Source organism: Cimex lectularius, unplaced genomic scaffold (genome assembly GCF_000648675.2).
Source record: "Cimex lectularius strain Harlan isolate CLEC.00 unplaced genomic scaffold, Clec_2.1 scaffold8, whole genome shotgun sequence".
Taxonomy (NCBI): domain Eukaryota; kingdom Metazoa; phylum Arthropoda; class Insecta; order Hemiptera; family Cimicidae; genus Cimex; species Cimex lectularius.
This window is the reverse complement of record NW_019392656.1, coordinates 2966625-2986919: the sequence shown is the minus strand read 5'-3', so window position 1 is coordinate 2986919 and position 20295 is coordinate 2966625. Positions and strand designations below refer to the sequence as shown.

The 20295-nt window shown below is 34.1% G+C and overlaps 2 protein-coding genes across 2 annotated transcripts; both read right to left on the bottom strand.

Moving 5' to 3' along the window:
* Positions 1-16729: 16729 nt before the first annotated feature.
* LOC106664678 lies at positions 16730-17326 on the bottom strand. The gene is made up of 2 exons (XM_014390612.2): positions 16874-17326; positions 16730-16796 (listed from the first exon to the last, which is right to left on the bottom strand). The coding sequence occupies exons 1-2, from the start codon at positions 17297-17299 to the stop codon at positions 16776-16778; spliced, it is 447 nt and encodes a 148-aa protein (XP_014246098.1). The 5' UTR covers positions 17300-17326; the 3' UTR covers positions 16730-16775.
* A 1347-nt stretch (positions 17327-18673) lies between these two features.
* Positions 18674-19549, bottom strand: LOC106664679. Its single transcript, XM_014390613.2, has 2 exons — positions 18838-19549; positions 18674-18760 (listed from the first exon to the last, which is right to left on the bottom strand). Exons 1-2 carry the CDS (start codon positions 19263-19265, stop codon positions 18751-18753), a joined length of 438 nt encoding a protein of 145 aa, XP_014246099.1. The 5' UTR covers positions 19266-19549; the 3' UTR covers positions 18674-18750.
* Between the last annotated feature and the right edge of the window lie 746 nt (positions 19550-20295).

Below are 20295 nucleotides of genomic sequence, written 5' to 3'. Positions count from 1 at the left end.
TCTCCTTTTGTTTTGCTTGGTCTGCGATGGAGGATTCTATATTTGTTCTTGTTATCCCAAGAATAGGTTCAGGGCTTATGCATGGTCTTGCAGATCCTCCTCTGGCCAGTCTGTCTGCTTTCTCGTTACCCAAAATTCCCTGGCACCCAAGATATGATCAGGTTGTTGTGCTTCCCCAGGTTTTGGAGATTTTGGATGCATTCACTGACTAATTTTGGTGTGATTCTTTTACATGCTAATGCTTTAATGGCCGCTTGGCTGTCTGATCGTATGAGGATTTTTTTTGTCAGTGTAACCTCTTTGAAGATTTTCCAGGGCACAAGCATTGATGGTATGTATTCCTGCTTGTAAAACCGAAACGTACTTCTCTAATGAGTTTGATTGCTCATGTTTTGGGCTTGTACAAAAAGCACCCGACCCGGTTATCTATATACCATATGTGATACTATTGGAACAATAGGATGTTGTAAAGAATGTTTCCGGGATCATATACTCAGTACCCATTTCTAAGAATGGGTGTCTGATTTTATTAATTATGGTTGTGTGCCCAAATTGTTTAGTTCCTATCCAATGTGACTGTTTTTGGAGCCTAAATGAGCTTTTTCTATCCTCTGCTTGTATAAATATTTCCAATGCCTTGGCATACTTTCTACCAGTCTGGAATTGTCTCTTTGCTGGAGGTTAGCCCATTCTTCACTGAGTACTTTTAAGATCGTGGAGGGTATCAGGAAGTAGTGGACGTGCTCTTATTCGTCTTTTGAGGTTATCCTATAAATGTTCTATGTGGTTCAAGTCTGGAGAACGGGCTAGCCAGGCTAAGACCCTGATGTTACGCTGTTTAAGGTACGTTTGTACTATGCGTTGGACGGGCATTATCGTGCATTAGAATAGGATTGACGACGCATGAGGTTGACAACGCATGATGTTTCGAAATTTCGTCCACATAGCGAGTGGCCGTCAAAGATCCTCCACGAACAACCTACTCTGTGCGTCTCTCCATTAAAATTCTCGCCCACACTAAGCTACGTTGAAAAGGTTGGCTCTGAGAAAAATTACAAGCTTCGTACCTTTCATGTCTTTCTCCACACAATTTCACGCCTATCTGAAGATCGTAGAGCATATCTACACTCATCTGCAAAAAGTACAGCAGACCAATCGTCCAAAGACCAATGGATCGCAAATGCGAGTCGTGCAATCCGTGTGTTCCGGTCAATTCTGGTCCTCTTACGGGGCGAAAAGTCATCAGTCCAGTTCAGAAATTTGGACACCTCGAACTTCCTAGAGCTGCTGAATCGTTTGAGCAATATTAATGTGCCGGTTTCGCAAAATTCTCAAAGTCAAAAAAGGTCATCCTATGGTTGTGTTACCCTAGGGCCTGCCAGTAGGACCCAGTTTCTCGAAACATCTAACGGCATGTCGCAGTTTCGTAGGGATGTTCGATGGCAATAGCCGACGAAATTCCATATTAGTTTTAAGAGATCAAATTTTTATGAAAAAAATTAGTTTTTAGAAATATTTTGGTTACTGATAAACTTTCATAGCTTTTACTATATTTTTATTGGAATGTACATAAAAAATGCTGTAAAATGAAATATTCACATAATTGATTTGAGCAAATAGAAATAAAAAGTATTAAAAAAATTGCAATTCGAGACACGCCAACCTGGTACCTCTTGTTAGATACATAAATTACATACATAAAAATAATCAAATTGTTTAATTTATTTATCAAAAATGGCCAGGTTATTTTCATATTAGCAATTATGAGGTTGTACCATTTTTTAACGACTTTACTTACTTTTGTTTATAAATTTGCTTAGCTTGATTGTGTTCATATAATATATGATAGGTTATTTTTATTATGAAATTATATATAAAAATGAGCTCAATAGTTCATATAATATATACATATTATGTGTATTTACATTAAAAATAAAGAATATTACTTATATTTATTTATTGTTTTAATTTAAAGCTCAATTACTATGGAACTGGAATATATCAAGTTCTATTTCAGAAGACAGTTCACGTCGTCATCACTAGATCGAAGCACGGCCTGTAATTCAGGGTGCCCATGAAGTGCGTTCGTTCTTAGCAAAATAATTGTTTTCGAGGCTTCCTAACGTGCTTGATTATAAATAAATAATATGTTAAAAAACCAAGCACTACAAAAAAATTGAAAATACTTAAAACATTTGCCTCAAAAGTTACAATTTTGTTTTTAATTATTTCACCGACGCGTACAACACAATTGTACTTGTCACAACGTAGTTTTTCCAATTGTTTACAAGTTCTGTTAACAGTCAGTTTACACGGTTTAATGTCAATTTGCCGAGTATTGACACAGTTGAAGATGTAAGGAAACAACTTAAAATTTATGGATAGCACGAAAGAACATTAATCGCATTGAAGAGTCTATAAGTACAGTTTTTTAAAAATTAATGAAAGTTTAGCTTTTAGTGGATATCACAATCTCATCATCAGTGATCGAATGTGATTCGGACCGTATTTCTTTTGGTTCAGAATGCTTCGTTATTTGCATTCCAAAACCGCAATGATTAAAAAGACTTTAGTCACTTTGGATAATGTGCAGGAACAAGATACTTTTAATAAAATAGTTATGAACACAAATATTCAGCTTTAGAAATATATAGTCGGGAGATATCAACTTAAATAAATAAACATATCAAAGGCAGTAGTAGAAAGAACATTAGCAAAAATTTGTAATTTAAAATGGGATTTTTGCAACATTTGGCCTTCCAAATTAAGAATTTTAAGAAAAAAATTAAAGCTTGGATGGCAATAGGATAAATTAGTTTACGAGTGAATGTTTAGAGTCAGAGCTTTGTAGCTCTCAGAAGGGCTATAGCTAACCTAAGATAGAAGGTTTGGATGTTAGGGCGTGAAATGACCTTAGCCGTTAAAACGCCCTTAAAAATTAATAATAATAATAATAACAGTAATGAAGAAAGAGAAGGTGAATAAATTAGGAGCTATATACTACAATGATTAGAAATCAGCAGCATAAAAGCATAAGCTTAAGCAATACTAAATGTAGAAATAATATAGAAGAAGTATGGCTGAATGCAGAAATGCAATGATGAAATTGGAAAATGTATTGACAATATAAAAAAAGTTTACTAATCACGAAAATAAAACCAACATAACTACAAATAGAGCAGTAGCTAGAGCAAATAATGAAACTTTAAACTACAAAGACTACAAGAAACACATGCAAATATAATATTTGTCCAAACGAGCACAAACGGAAGCAAGGACATTAACTTTGATGGCAATGACGAATAAAAATAGCAACAGCAATGACGATAACGCCAAAAGGACGAAAGCAACATCTACATTTCTAACGACAACTGACGTCTATTGAGCTGTAGAAACAACGTAGATCAAAGAACAAACACAATCACAACGAAAAATCTAGGAAATAATGAAAACGCTAATCAGTAGGTGTACGAAAAAAATAAGAAGGGGGAGTAGTCTAGGGTGAGTTTTTGACGTCTGGAGAAGTAAATTATTAGCGAGAATGGAGTAATCATCATCCCCGAGGAATATTGTAGTAGTACCCGCCCCGAGTATTCTGGTGATAAAATGTGACTAGACTTCTAAGTTTGTATAAGGTGTTGTGTTTACGTTAATTTATGGAATAAATTTTATTTATTAGCGTGAAAGAAAGGGGTTGCTTAACCCGCTCCGAGTACTCTGGGGTGAGTGTGTGACGTCTGAGGGTAGAAGGAAATTATTAGCGAGAATGGAAAGGGTTCAACACCTTGAGGAATAACGCCTCTGCAGGAAATGTGACCAGATTTCTATATTTGTGGTGATGTGTATATTGGTGTGCATATGTTTTATATCTATTCTGTATTTGACAACCTGAGGTACAAACGAGTGGCTAGCATTTAAGGATATCGATGTAGTATAAAAGAAGAGAGTTTAAAGCAAAACATTTTTCTTCTTTGATATCATCGTTATAGTTTCTACCAAGAGCTGATTTTGCTTTTCTAACATTTTGTCGTCTAATAGTAATAATAATGTGGGAATTTTATGGGCCGACAAACAGCTTTTTTCTCGCCTATTTTGTTTTAACCTGCAGCCATTTGGGCGTCTCGATTTGGTTACTAACTCTCTACTTTTATCGGTATACTACGTCGATATCCTAAAATGCTAGCCTTTCATTTGTACCTCTAGTTGTCAAACACAGAACAGCCGCAATACATATAATACGTATACAACCACACCACATGCATATTAGTCTGGTCATATCCACTCCCCCAGAGTGCTCGCTATTCCTCAAGGTGGGGTTGAACCAACTCCATTGTGGCTGATAACGTCCTTTTACCAACCCGATGGCAAACACTCACCCCAGAGTATACGATTTTCCTCTAGTCACTAATAAATTACATTTATTCCAATAAATCAGCATAAACATAAACATTATATACATTTAAAATTCCCTATAGCTCTAAAGTACCAACGAAGAGATATTACTATCTATTTAGCTAGACCGTTTTTGGTCATTTTGGTCTGTTGGATGTATTTAAGCCTTTCACAATCTTTGGTTATGGGTTTGTTCGTCTACTTTGTGATCTATGTTTGATAGAATCATTGTCATATTATATAAAAAAGATCGATATGTATACTCGCTGTATTGCTACACAGATGGATCACTTATCAAAGGTAGAGGGAGTGGTGCAGGAATCTATATACCAAAATTAGGAATCAGCATCTCCTCCCCTCTTGGAAATAACACCTCCGTTTTTCAGGCGGAAATCCGGGCCATTAATGTGTGTTGTGGAACACTTATTGAAAATAAAATTAAGGCAAAAGATATTAGAATTTTTTTTGACAGTCAGGCTAGTCTTAGGTCATTACAAAAAGATTTGTCAACCTTACGACTGGTGGAGGAAACTATAGATCTTATCAATATTTTATCATTCTCTTTCAGGTTTGAGAACAAGGTAACCCTTATTTGGATACTAGCACATAAAGGACACCATAGCAATGAAAAGGCGAATGGCCTAGCCAAAGAAGGTTCTAATACTGCGTTTGTCGGGCCACAACCAATATTACCTCACTCTACGAGCACAGCGAAAGAGAGTATTAATAACTGGGGCATGAAACAATTCCTTAGGGAATGGAATTTATCCCCCGGTCACAGGCAATCGAAAGAGTTTGTTAAGGCGATCAAACCAGCAGAATCGAAATGGCTAGTTTCTATCTCAAGGAAGGGAATTAGGAGGCTGATAGGTATTTTGACGGGCCACTTCACTGAGAAGACACCTCTTCGTAATGGTTATCCTACCAGATCCCTTTTGCCGTTTTTTGCCAAATAAAAGAAGAAACGGCAAGGCACTACCTCGCAGAATGTGATAGGTATGCTAGGTCTAGATTTGAAATCTTTGAAGGAGAGTACATCACCAAATCACTCCCCGAGATTAAATGGTCCAAAATCTTTGGGTTTGTGAACAGGTCCAAGAGGTTTATGCAGGACACGTGAGCCGACCAAGTCCCGGACCTTTTAGGGATGGGGTACGAGTCTACCCAGGCATTTAACCCCTCGGGTCTTGGTCGCCCACCCTGCATAATATAGATATATACTCGCCGTATCAGAATTTTTCCATCAAGTAGTGGGTATGTTAGTTTATGGTAGATTACCATATTTTTTCCTATCCTTTATTTTTATTTAATTTTTGTTTTGTTTTTCTAGTTTAAGGGCCGGCAAACTATTTTGTTTATCGCCAGCACTGTCTTTCTTAGTTTTGCTTTTCTTTTCTTATCTTTTTCACGTTTTAAAACTAGTTTCTCTTATTGTTTCTTTTATGATATAACCTCTCTTTTCTTTATCCTATTGGTAGCCCCTCTCAACCTCACGGCCTTGTAAATTATGGATAAAATAACACAAATATACATAAACACAGAAAGATAAATATATGATAGCCTGATTCACTCTACCCCAGAGTACTCCAGAGTAATTTTGGTTATGCTCCTCCATTCACGCTAATACATTATAATCACTCACCAGACATCGTTCTCACTACCCAGAGTACTCGATATTCCTCGAGGTAACTGGAATAAGCTCCTCCTTTCACGAAAATAAATACATTCGTTCCAATAATTAACACATATCACGTACATGAAAGTACAAAGATCTGCATACAATTAAAAATATTTATGGCCCTGAGATATTGGAGCAGCTTGCTGCCGAGCCTCGTCACCGCACATAGGTCATTCGGGCTGTCGTATTTCTTTTCTTTGCAGACTTATGTTAGTTCTTTGCAGACTGTTATTACATGCTCTACCGTGATAAGCTCGCCATATAACGGGCACCTACGTGATCTCATCCTCTTCAGAAGGTGTCCATGTTTCATCTTGGTATGACCTATGCGATAATTATATAACCTAAGACCTAATCTTTAATTTATGTAGCTTTATCGTACTACGCGTCGGAAAAACCAAAACGCAAAATGAAGAGAAATGAGAATGAGAAAAAAGAGAAATGACCAAGTTATTCATCAGACTGAAGATCTCATAAAAAAACATCACAATCACTAATTTGTTTGTTAAATTGTAGGACGTTCGGTAATTGTATTTATCTGGGTCTGATATATTCGCTGGTTGTAGCACAGCGAGAACGTACGGACCGGATCGGATTTTCCCGTCAGAATCCTTTTTTTCCCACCCTCGGCGATTAGGAGTCGTCCTCTAACCCGGTGGTTTCATAATCATTCATCATCAGTTCGTTTCATTGTCTCCTCATTAGTCGCGCATTCAGGAGACACTTGACTCCCGGACGACGTACCGCCTCTGGAATATTCATTGAAACACAGACGCTGGAGAAATTGAATTCCTGGAGGGAAAGTTGTGCGATTGTTAGGGAAATTCCTCTTTGAAAAAGGGGAAGAGGACGTCTGATCCTCAAAGAAGACGTTAAGGTTGTCACGCATTCATTGATAAGATTTTTCCTAGCTATCAAAGCCGAAAAATCATGATGGCCATATGATTCTTGTCTTAAGCAAATGTTAAGGTACTTATGTTATATTTTAGTCCATCTGATTATACATCTCCGGTGCTCCTTAAGAGACGGCAGTACTTCAGAAGGTTATCACACATGTCAAATTTGGATAAAAAAATTCTTATTGTAAAAATCTGATTCTCAATTGCACTCGAGAATTTCACTTACTTGTCAGTTAGAAGTTACTTGAACCTTTCACAACTTTTTCAGGTCCCCCGAATCTCATAAAATTTTAATCTTACTGTAAATTTGATTACACCATGGACAAAACATTACAACCCTAACTTCATTTGTATTTTTATTGTAAACTTAAGCAAATAAAATACAAAATCACTTTAGAAAATTAATTTTTATAAGATTGCAAACTTCTCTTTTAAAGTTTAAATAGTTTGGGGGCGTCGGTGGCCGCAACGGTTTAGGCGTTGACACGGCGCTTGTAAGGAAAAAGGTGCCGGGTTCGAATCCAGCGGCCCTGAATTCGAACCCGACATACCTACAAATGGGCTTTTTTTTTTTCAAAAACACCGGCACCCCGAGGGTTAATATAACCTCTGCTGTTGAGAACCCTCGTAAAAAAAGAAGAAAAAAAGTTTATGCAAGATTATTTTCTTGGTTCTGTAAATACTGACAGATTATGCTTACAGGTTATACTTACAGAAACGTTCCCACATATAAATTTGGATAAAAAAATTCTTATTGTTAAAATATGATTCTCAATTGCACTCGAGAATTTCACTTACTTGTTAGTTAGAAGTTACTTAAACCTTTCACACCTTTTTCATATCCCCCGAATCTCATAAAATTTTAGTCTTACTGTAAATTTGATTACACCACGGACAAAAACATATGAATTCGTTTGTATTTTTATTGTAAACTTAAGCCAATAAAATACAAAATCACTTAGAAGTTCAATTTTTACGAGATTGCAAAATTTAAAGTTTAAGTAAGTTTTCTTGGTTCTGTAAATTCTGACAGATATAGTTATGCTTACAAAAAAGTTGCCTCTCAAACACTTGTGCTTAATTTTTTAAAGGGTCAGTTATCCCCAATGCAAAATTAACATTTAATTGGTAAAATTTTGAATGTAAACATTACTGAGTAGCCCAGTTGGATAATTTTTAAATGATTATTCACAGTAGAATGAATACTGTAAAAGTAATATGATAACAAGCTTCTTTTCTGGTTGACGCACCTTGATCCAGCTCGTTCTTATCTTGGACGCTTTATCGGTCAAACAATTTTTTAAAGCTAGTTTATTTTTTATTTTTTGTCTGTTTTTTTTTAATATAAATAAAATATTATACTAATATAGTATGTATTTGCATGGTAAAATCATAGTTTTTTGTTTGGTTGAGGAGAGAAGTGTCTGAATTTTCCAACTGGTTTTGGTTCTTTCAGACAATTTTAAATAACTAAACAAATAGAAAAACTGGAAATACAATAGTGATTGTTAAGGTATTTTTTGTTGGTCTAGACGTATCGAATTTGTCTAGCCCCCTTTTTTCACACTAAATTGCCGTTTTCGAAGCGTTTAAGCCTCCCGTCCTGAGTTTATAATTAAGCACTAATTAAGTGAACTAAATCTGGAGGAGGGCATTTTGGATGAGGGGGGCACCGTGTGAGTATGAATAAAGATGGAAAGGACTGTTTACTCCCCCAACTGACATGATGGTGATAAACTCGCATAATTATGTTAATGGGGGCGTAGCAAGGACCCTGAATGGGGAATTGGAACATTTTCACCCGGGGTTTTGTTTCAAAGATAAAACCGAAGAAATATCAACAAGACGGCCGTTTACAAGAAACGAGGGAAAAAAAGGGACAAATTTCGAGACTTGTACTTGTAAGTATATTAGACTTGTTTGTTGCTTGTTTCATCGGGAAAAAATCAGAATACAATATTTTCATTATTAGTAAAGCCGGTCAAACGGTTTACCTGTGGTCCGCCTCGTCTCGCTGTTAGCTCTTCAGACGTTAAAATCATTCAACCGCAAAGTGACAGCCTAAAGAAAATCATAAAGTAATAACATTGATCAAAATTTATCCGAAATACATGTCAAAATAAAGTATTTGTTTATCAATGCATGTAGTCCAAGATGATATTAATTCATAGGTAAATTAACCGCCTAAACATAATCGATAGAAGTTTGATCAATATTGACCTTTCTTGTCCACATATTTTTCCTATTTCATACGTGTAAACCGTAAGGTTGTTGAAACCTAACATAACAACTAACACAGTATTAGTTTCAGAGGATTAAGTATTTTAATTACATAAATAGCTTGGTCAATATTGACCATCAATACCTTGTTGATACATAATGGTCAATATTGACTGGCACATATTTACTGTATGTAGGGCGTAAAACAAAAGATTGTTGAAGCTTAATGTAATATTTGATGAAGTTGTAGTCACAGGTGTTTTTAAATTGATATGCATGAACAAACTTAGACATAGACATAAGCTTAAACCATTGACTAAACTATTGACCACCATTGGTAGATGTCCTAGAAGCCTAAATAAGTGAAAAGAATAACAATTGTTGCTGAGGTATTGCAGTAGTCCTTGGTGATTATAAATTGACATACGTCATTAGGGAAAAAAACACGATTAACAGCTTGATCAATATTGACTTTCTCTTGTCTGTATGTCCTAGCAATTTCAGACTATAAACTGAACGTGAATATTTGATGATATGGTAGTTCGCGCAGATAACTAAAAATTGACAAGTAGGTACTTAACGTAATTGATAAAAATTGATCAATATTGACCACTCATTCCCCTATTCTCACTCTATCAATACACGAAATTAACACTAGCTGAGGTAGAAGTCGCAGATTATAACAAAAAGACATGCATCATTAAGAAACAAACATTAATTGACATAAGCGTGATCAATATTGACTATCAACGGGTGCTACCTTGTAAGCTTAAAAATGCACAAAAAAGATAATATTTGCTGAGGTAGGAATTACAGATAAATTAACAAGCATCCTTAGGAACAAACCATGACTGACAGAGGGTTGGTCAATATTGACTGTCCCATATTCACATATTCACTGTATGTAGGGCTGTAAAACAAAAGATTGTTGAAGATTAATGCAATATTTGATGAAGTTGTAGTCACAGGTGATTTTAAATTGACAGAGATGAATAAATGTAATTGACATAAACTTGAGCAATATTGACCACAATTGGTAGGCACCTTCCAAGCCTAAATAGGAGACGCATTGTAGTATTTTCCGGTGATTACATCATTGTACATCTTTAGGAAAAAACATTATTGACAGCTTCTCAGTATTGACAGCTTCTCAGTATTGACTGTCTCATGTTCACATATGCTCGCCACATAAAGATGAATGTTGTAAATCAAAACGTTTTGAAAAATTATTCAAACAACGATGAGGTAGTGGCAGATATCTCTGGATTCGTTAGCATAGTTAAAAAAAACGTTTTTGACAGTAACGTTATCAATATTGATCTTATTGCTTCCCTATTCTGTATCAGTCAATCAAAAGCTTATTGAAAAACAACACAATTTTTTATGAGGTAGCGTTCTTACATGAACATAAATTCATTGTGCATTAAGATCAAACACTAATTTACAAAAGGTTGATCAATATTAATTGTCTCTTATCGCTCTATTCTCGGTTTATTAGATCAAACGAAAAGTAGGTTGGAAAATAGAACTAGCTGAACTAGCAGTCGCAGATCGTTGCAAAGAACTAACCATAATTGACAGAACTCGATAAATATTAATCTATTCTGGCTGATAATTCTATGTATTTTTGCAACTCTATTAAATAAAAAGTAAATTCGGTCAATCATAATCTCTTTGATTTTATCACTATTACAAGCAACCAGTTAGCTCTTGCTTCAACAAAATCAGTACCTTTTACTGATCAATATTGACTATTTCTTATTGGAATGTTCTCTTTTATCTGTCATATTATCTACCTGTTTGCATTGTATCTCTTATAACAAATGTAGAGCAATATTATTTAAGACCATTATTTTTCGTCTTTGGTCAATAAAGACCGTCTATTTTTAGAGTATTGGCCTGAAAGAAAGAAAAGAAAGCAATTCTACTAAATTCAGACCAAAGTGATCTTAAATCTAATGGGAATTTTGACTTTTCATGATCATTATTGACTCGTTCTTTTTCTAAATCAGTATTAAAACGCTAAAAATGGAAGATCATGTTAGGTTAATGACTAAAAAACCAGAAGAGAATTTTTTTGGGTTCAAGCTATTTCAGACATAGTATGAAAAGTTCAAAATAGTACAGGTTAGTTTTTATTACGCATTTTTCTTGTGTTGATTTTGATAGCTGTAGCTTAATTATTTCTTTTTTTTTATAGAATAGAGAATAAGAAATCTAGTTCAATGGTGATTGTCTGATTAATTCTCAACGGTGGTAGTTCTAACTCGTATTTTTTCCCAGTCGATTTTCTTAAGGCCGAGGTTATAAGTTATGCTCGAAGCGTACCTATGAATATTCCTCCAGCGCTCCTATTTTTCCTTTTTCTCCTAGGCTCGAATATACCTTTAGAAAGGGTACACTAATTTCGACATACACTTAACCTCCGGGATGGCAGAAGTCAGAAATCTATAACGGCTCTTTTTTTCTCCTCTCCTACTTCTCACGCCCTTCGTCCAAATTAGTCGACGTTTCGTCAAACAGGCAACAAGGATAAAAGAGTTATGACAACTGTGTCAATAGAGCTTTGTAAATTGCGACAAAGGAATCTAACGGCGTGTTGGAAGTGTCGTTTACAGTAGGACTCATCTCTCGACACAATACGAAACTATTATTATTCGTTTCGATAGGTTCTTAAATATCAATTGATACTTCTTTTGTGTTTGATACTACAGAAAAAACGAGTGAATGGAAAATCTATTAGAATATTAATAATTTTTTTAAGAGAAAGAGGTTGGATGGGAATGTTTGATACTACAGAAAAAACGAGTGAATGGAAAATCTATTAGAATATTAATAATTTTTTTAAGAGAAAGAGGTTGGATGGGAATGTTTGATACTACAGAAAAAACGAGTGAATGGAAAATCTATTAGAATATTAATAATTTTTGAAAGAGAAAGAGGCTGGATGGGAATGTTTGATACTAAGAAAAAACGAGAGAATGGACAATCTATTAGAATATTAATAATTTTTTTAAGAAAAAGAGGTTGGATGGGAATGTTTTATACTACAGAAAAAACGAGTGAATGGAAAATCTATTAGAATATTAATAATTTTTGTAAGAGAAAGAGGCTGGATGGGAATGTTTGATACTAAGAAAAAACGAGAGAATGGACAATCTATTAGAATATTAATAATTTTTTTAAGAAAAAGAGGTTGGATGGGAATGTTTGATACTAAGAAAAAACGAGAGAATGGACAATCTATTAGAATATTAATAATTTTTTTAAGAGAAAGAGGTTGGATGGGAAAAGATACGAAAATATGAATAACGAATATATCGGACAGTTTAAGTTGGAAAATAAAAAGAATGAACTCTGAAGACTCATTGTATGCTATTGATGTTTAGAGAACTAAACGTTCTAAAACAGAAAGGTGTTTAAAATCAGAGGATTTAATTTTTGTTTTACTTACAATGATGCAAACATTTTCAGAAAAGATTATTTTCAGTTATAGTAGAAGTAGGTGATGGTTTTATACAACCACGCAAAGTTGGGTCTCTTGGATCTTTCTTACACTTAACGTGAGTTATACAGTTTACATTATACATTTATTATGATTTAGACACCTTTGTCTTAATAATGTATGTTACAACTCTAATTTATAGCCCATTATATTTCGTGGTCTGATTGGCCAAATAACTTCTTTCAATTAATTAATAGTTTGTATTAATAATAGCTATGAAATTTTTGGCATGTAGAGAGAGAGGTTGCTCGCGATGTGTCCTACCTAATTGAAAGGTGCAACTTCTTGGTTATGTATAGAGAGCGTGTAGGAAAACCACCCAATATGAGAATCGTGCTTATCTGGGTCCCCTGTTCCGATTTTTGGAGGAAACAACCCTGTTTATAGTGTATACAGTAATGATAGTTTTGTGTTCCTCGCTGTTATTGAGATGAATGTATTCATTAGCGTGAATGTGTAGCGAGGAAGGGTCGATGGCGGAAGATTGGGCAGTCCAGTTAGTAATACAGGGTTAAATTTACGAGATTGTTCAGTTATCGACCAACTTTGATTATAATCTGATTTGGGATATTATTTGGTATATGGTCCTAAATCCCAAACCAGGGTTAATGTCAATACTGCCATGGTGAGTTCACTAAATAAAACGTAGACCAGTGCCACCGGAACGAGGTTTCTACCTTGACTCTTTTCTGAGATATTAACATGTTTGTGATTATTAAATTCATTAGAGTTCGTGGTCTGATAGACCAAATAACTTCTTTTCAATTAATTAATCTTTATGTAAGGTATTGGTTAAGATAAAAAGTCAGTGTCACGAGCGGGATTCGAACCCACGACCTTCGGCTAGATACGCCGCTGTTCTAACCACTTGACCTATCGTGACTTCAATCCACTCGGACACCAACTCCCCATCTCAACCTCACCTCTCGAATTTTCTCTCCTTGTTGCCATTTTTCAAATGTTACATAGATAGATAGACAGATAAAGGGTGATTGAGAAAGGGAGAGAGAGAGAGAGAGAGAGAGAGAGAGAGAGAGAGAGAGAGAGAGAGAGAGAAAGAGAGAGAGAGAGAGATTAGAAGAAGAGAAACAGATGGATATAGCGAGTGGGATTAAGGTAAAAAAAAGACAGTGGCACAGAGATAGAACGAGAGAAAGAAAGAAATTAAGATTATTATTATTATTAGTGAAATATAATCTAAGATAGTAAAAGGAAAAATGAAGTGAGAGAATAATGTATGATAGAAAAAGAATATGAAAACCCAGATAGTAAGATAGACAGATAGGTAGATAGATTGATAGATAGATAGACAGATAGAGGATGATTGAGAAAGGGAGAGAGAGAGAGAGAGAGAGAGAGAGAGAGAGAGAGAGAGAGAGAGTGATTGGAATAGATGAAAAAATATGAAGTTTTATATATAAATCTTCCTAACTGGAAGGTGTTATATACATAAATAGATACATAGACAGACAGGAACTGAGAAAGAGAAAGATAAGGATAAATATGAGAATGAGAATGGGTGGGAGAGAGAGAGTGATTCGAAAAGATATAAAATGTGATAATTGAATAATAATAAATCTACAAAATGGGAGGTACAATGTAGACAAATAAGTATATGGCTGAAAGCAAAAGAAATGTTAAAGTGAGGAGAAATGGTGAGAGTGAGAAAAAGAAAAACTGGAGCCAGAAGAAAAACGAGAAGCTAGAAAAAGGGACCGTAAGAAAGAAAACGCGAAGAAGGACAAGAAAAGACAGAAAGAGGGACGAGATAAGAAGAAAGTGAGAGCGATAGAGAAAAGAAAAGATATATAGAAAGACTGATTGGAGGATGGAAAAAAATAAATAATGTATAAAGCTACATAAATAAATTAGATATATAGACAAAGAAGAAAAAAGAAAAACGAGAATGAGTGTTGTGGGAGAGGGAGAAAAAACTTTATGGAAAAAACGTGAAGATAGAAAAAGAGAAATGTAGCATACAAAATAAATAAATATATGGCTGAAAGCAAAAAGAATAATAAAGGAAGAAATGGTGAGAGTGAGAAAAAGAAAAACTTTATGGAGTCAGAAGAAAAACGAGAGCCTAGAAAAAGAGAAATACAGTAGACAAACAGAGAAAAAGAGTGAGAAAGAAAACGTGAAGAAGGACAATAAAGACAGAAAGAGGGACGAGAGAAGAAGAGTGTGAGAGAGATAGAGAAAAGGAAAGAGATATAGAAAGACTGATTGGAGGATGGAAAAATAATAAATAATGTATAAACCTACATAAATAAATTAGATATATAGACAAAGAGGAAAAAAGAAAAAAATCAGAATGAGTGTTGTGGGAGAGGGAGAGAAAACTTTATGGAAAAAACGAGAAGACGAGAGGGAAATAGTAAGAATAGAAAGAGATTGTGTGAAACCAAGTTAATGAGAGAGAATAAAAATCGAAAAAGATAATGATAGATAAACAGAATTAGCGAATCATCATTTCATGTAGAGTCGTCAAATCATACCTCCAATAAAATTAAAATACCAACAAACAACAAAACTATTTAGTTTACTATTTAACCATTTGTTCGTAATTATCAGTTATTCAACTATCATGTACTAGCTCGATTAGAGCTACCTATCTGACTGCCCGGCTCTACTACTGATTATATACTGATGTATCAATATAGTCTGTAGGTGATAAACATGTTATCTTCGAGATTTTTATTTTGTTCCATCTTTACATGAAATTTATGGCCTTTCAGAACAATTTTTGACCTGATCACTCTCAAATAACTCTTTGAAGCTGATGTTAGTCGATAGGTTAGAACACGCTTAATTTTTCTAAGGGTTAGTATCTTTGTTCATATCCAAAACATCAAATCTAAGGATTTTTTTTCAGTGCATTTTATATGAATAATGTCCGTTTTTTTATCGAGATAATCGATGCTACTAAATCAACGGCTTTTTTTCTCTTTGTCAATGTTTGTCCAAGGATCGCCAAAAGAAGCGGCAGTCCGGAATGAGCTGCATAGGCGGAAGTGTCGCCCGTTTGGATAAGGACTTGTTGTGAAAGGCACCTTGCTGATAAGGACAATATCTTAATAACCTTAGCATTCGACATTCTCGTCCTGGCGATAGGGCACGTATCGCTTCGTTCGCCCACCCATTTACAAACACTTGTTGAAGAGTTAGCGTTGTACTACCCGTCTTGCCGAGCTTGTCGGATCGACGTAAGTTTCAGCTACTTAATTGTATATGTTAACTGAAATGTGGTTTTTTTTTCCTGAGCGATCTTCACTTTAATGTGCTGTTTCTCTCTAATTTGATCACTCAATCACAAAATATTACAAATCTCTGTTTCCAACTGGATTCGTTTGTTCATGAATTAATGAAAATTCTTTCTTAATCACATATTGTTAAATGTTTATCCGTATGAATTTTTTTTTTCATTTAGTACAAGGTAGATTATTTTTAAAATAAACAAAATTATGCATTTAGACTAGTTGTTAGTTTCCAATTTATTTTTCAGAATTAAAGGGGCAAAGTATGGTCAAAATGTTTCTATCCTGTTTTTTTAGCGAGTAAATAATCATAATTAGACAATCCAACGATTTTTGTTTTCGTTCGAAAATAAATGTCAAATGGTTTAAAGCTAAATTAAATACAATATAAAATTTGAGAGTTAATGTTTTACCTGTATTTTGTAAATTTACATTTTTATTTCTACGACGATGATTGTTTACACAAATATAAGGTTATATCAAAAATTAGAAATGTTAATATTAGAAATATATTTTTTATTTTAATCCAATTCGCAAAAAGCTTTCTTTATCTTTGTCTGGAAAACAATTTCAAACTATTTTACACTTAGAAGTAAATATTTATGGTCCACAGTTTTCGCTCTTTCTTTTCTTAAGGGGTGACCACAGCTTTCGCCATGCCACTTTTTTTTACTTTTATTACTTACTTGTTACAAAAATTGTGGGTAGTAATATTTAATAAACAAAAAATAAGAAAACCAATGGACGAAAAAAATTGTTTTAATTTCCATAATTTATTCAAAAATATAAAACAAAATTTTGATTTAAGCCAAAAGATACTGCACTCAATGCTTGCTCACAAATAGCTGAAACAAAAAACAAAAAATATTATAAAAAAATAAATAAAAGAATATAAAAAAGAAACGGTGTAAAAAGTGCTTACGGGTTTATTCCTGCTTTGACTGCTGATGCATTCCATTTGGTCCGCTCCACGATCTCTATAGTCTTCCAGTGCTTTATGCACTGCAGGCAAACCCCCATGTTTGTGTAAAAAAGGGCCAATTGCATAAAATACATTTTCTAATTGTTCATTGCCAAGAATCGCCGTTATTTCGTCGATCGACAGATACATGAATTCTTCTTTAAGTTCGCGATCAACTCCACTGCAGTTATCCGTGATTTTGTCCAACTTGATCTTTTTCAGTTCTTCCAATGAAAATTTATTACCTTGCTCATCATAAACCACACCTTCTTCTATCTCCTCTTCACCATCCCTCCAATATTTCCTGCTGATAAACCAACTCGCCGCACCAACTAATGCTGCAGCTGCAGCGACGATTATACCAGTTTTACCACTTAATGAAAACATTATTTGACAATATCAAAAATATTTCAAATAACACCGAAAATCATCACCATAGAAACGACAAGTAAAAATACCAAATAAAATAAATTCTAATTTTTTTTTTACATCCACAATTTTTATTTTACTTAATGCCTCTTTTTTTTCGAAGCCCATTTGTAAGTATGTCGGGTTATTCGAACCCCGGACCTTTACCTTACAGTGATGAGCACCTTGCCAACGCCTAAACCCCCACGGACGTTAGAGAGAGGCATGTTGAGCCGAAGGTCGTGGGTTCGAATCCCGCTCGTGACACTAACTTTTTCATTTCGATCAAAACCTTACATAAAAAGAATAATTAATTTAAATAGAAATAATATTATATGTATATATTACGGAATTAATTCAATTTTTCAACAAAAAAAAATTACTTGAGTATTAAAAAAAGTGAAGAGTAAAGGAGAATTTTGTGTATACTTACTTGAATATATTTAGTTAAAATTTTTAATCAAAAATAATATGAAGTAAAATATGGAAATGCATACGTATACATGCATACACATACAGAAGTGCAAGTTAAATAATTTAATAGTGATTTAACTTAAAATGTATATATAATAATTTAAGTTTTAAAATGTGTGCAAACTCGACTGTAGAGTTTTAAAAAAATCTACTAAAATGCGGAAAGTTAACCGTTTGAGGATCTTTGAGGATCCACCAAAATCTCATTGGAAATTTTAAGAATTTTCTCTGTTTTTCATGTAAGCGCAAGGATAAACTCCAGACTCGCAGAGGATAAAGAGGGAACACATTATAATATAAAATTATATGTTACGGAATTAATCCAATTTACAAAATATGTTTAAATAAATAATAACAATGTAAGAGAAAAATTAAGAAAACAAAGGAAAACAATTTCTTAAGTATTAAACATTATGTAAAGTAAGAAAATAAAAAAAGAATGTTTCATATGAATCTACCTAAACAAAATCACATTTATCATTGTTATTTTAAATTTCAATTAATTAAGGTTTTTAGTTGAGATAAAAAGTCAGTGTCGCGAGCGGGATTCGAACCCTCCACCTTCGGCTAGATACTCCGCTGCTTTACCAATTGAGATATCGTGACTTCTATTCACTCTGACCAGTGAACCATCCCGCTCGTGACACTAAATTTTCATTTCAATACCTTGCATAGAGATTAATTAATTGAAATTTGTTGTATACATTTAATACCGCAATCATTACAATTCAATTCGTAAACCCTGCTTTATGACCAGTTGTCAACTTTATTTTTAGATTTTGAGATGTTTCTAAGCGACACTATTACTTGTTACAAAAATTGTTGGTAGTAATATTTAATAAACAAAAAATAAGAAAACCAATGGACGCAAAAAATGGTTTTAATTTCTATAATTTATTCAAAAATATAAAACAAAAATTTGATTTAAGCCAAAAGATACTGCAGGCACTGTTTGCTCACGAATAGCTGAAACAAACAAAAAATATTATAAAAAATAAATAAATAAAAGAATATAAATAAGAAACAGTGTAAAAAGTGCTTACGGGTTTATTCCTGCCTTGACTGCAGATGCATACCATTTGGTCCGCTCCACGACATCTCCATAGTCTTCCAGTGCTTTATGCACTGCAGGCAAACCACCATTCTTGTATATAAAAGGGCCAGCAGCATAAAAAACATTTTCTAATTGTTTATTGCCAAGAATCGCCTGTATTTCCCTGTTCGGCACTTCCATGAAGTCTCCTATAAGTTGGCATTTAACTCCTCTGCAGTTACTTTTGATTTTGTCCAACTTGATCTTTTTCAGTTCTTCCAATGAAAATGTATTACCTTGCTTATCATAAACCACACCTTCTTCTATCTCCTCTTCACCATCTCTCCAATATTTCCTGCCGATAAACCAACTCGCCGCACCAACTAATGCTGCAGCTGCAGCGACGATTATACCAGTTTTACCACTTAATGAAAACATTATTTGATAATATCGAAGATATTTCAAATAACACCGAAAATCATCACCATAGAAACGTCAAGTAAAAATACGTATTAAAATTAATAATTTATCAACGTTTGGTTTTTCTACAACATGCCTTGATATTTTGTTCATGATTTGTACTGTATTGATTATTTGAGAGCGTTTTTGTTCCTTTTTGAACTACGCTGTTTTTCTCCCATTATTGTTGTTACTTTTTTTATAACGACCGTTTATATAATAAACTTTACAATTTTTACTTCATGATTTCTTTTGATGTAGGTTTTTTCCAAATACTAAAGTCTTCTAATTTTATTTATATAAATTTTTGTTTACATCCACGATCTTTATTTTATTTAATGTCTTGAAATGTGATGTTTTATCTACCTGTATGTCCTTTTCGGCACGCTTGCGTTTTTTTTTTTTTTTTTTTTTTTTTTTTTTTTTTTTTTTTTTTTTTTTTTTTAACGAGGGTTCGCAACAGAAGAGGTCGGGTTCGAATGCAGGACCGCTGGATTCGAACCCTGGACCTCTACCTTACAGTGAAGAGCGCCTTGTCCACGCCTAAACCGTTGCAACAGAAAACAAAAATAATAATGCAATTTTGTTATAGAGTTGGAAATTTTAGCGGAGAAAGAAAATAAAATAAAGAAGGAATGAATATCGTTTTATTAAAAAAATCGAAATTGTAGGTCTTGAACGGCGTCTCTGACAATTAACTCAAGAGCGAGAGGATGAGAGAGGGAGAGAGAGAGGGAAAAGACAAACAGAGGAAACAAAGAAAAAGTGAGACAGAAATAATGGTAGATATATAACTGTTGCGAGAAAAAGTTGATGAATAAGAAAGGGAGCATAAGGAAATATACAGATTGGACAGGTAGATAATAAACTGATAGACAGAGAATAAGAACGAGAGAGAGAGAGAGAGAGAGAGTGTGTGTGATAGAGAGAGATAGAGAGAGAGATTAAGGCTGACATAAAAAGAGACTTACAGACAAGAAAAAAAGAGAATAAGAATAAGGGAACACAA

Bases quoted from the DNA above. Each gene is read 5' to 3' on its own strand.
- LOC106664679 (XM_014390613.2), bottom strand. From the start codon at position 19,265: ATGTTTTCATTAAGTGGTAAAACTGGTATAATCGTCGCTGCAGCTGCA.
- LOC106664678 (XM_014390612.2), bottom strand. From the start codon at position 17,299: ATGTTTTCATTAAGTGGTAAAACTGGTATAATCGTCGCTGCAGCTGCA. The intron at 16,797-16,873 runs GTAAGCACTTTT...TTTTTGTTTCAG, and splicing joins GTCAAAGCAGGAATAAACCC to CTATTTGTGAGCAAGCATTG.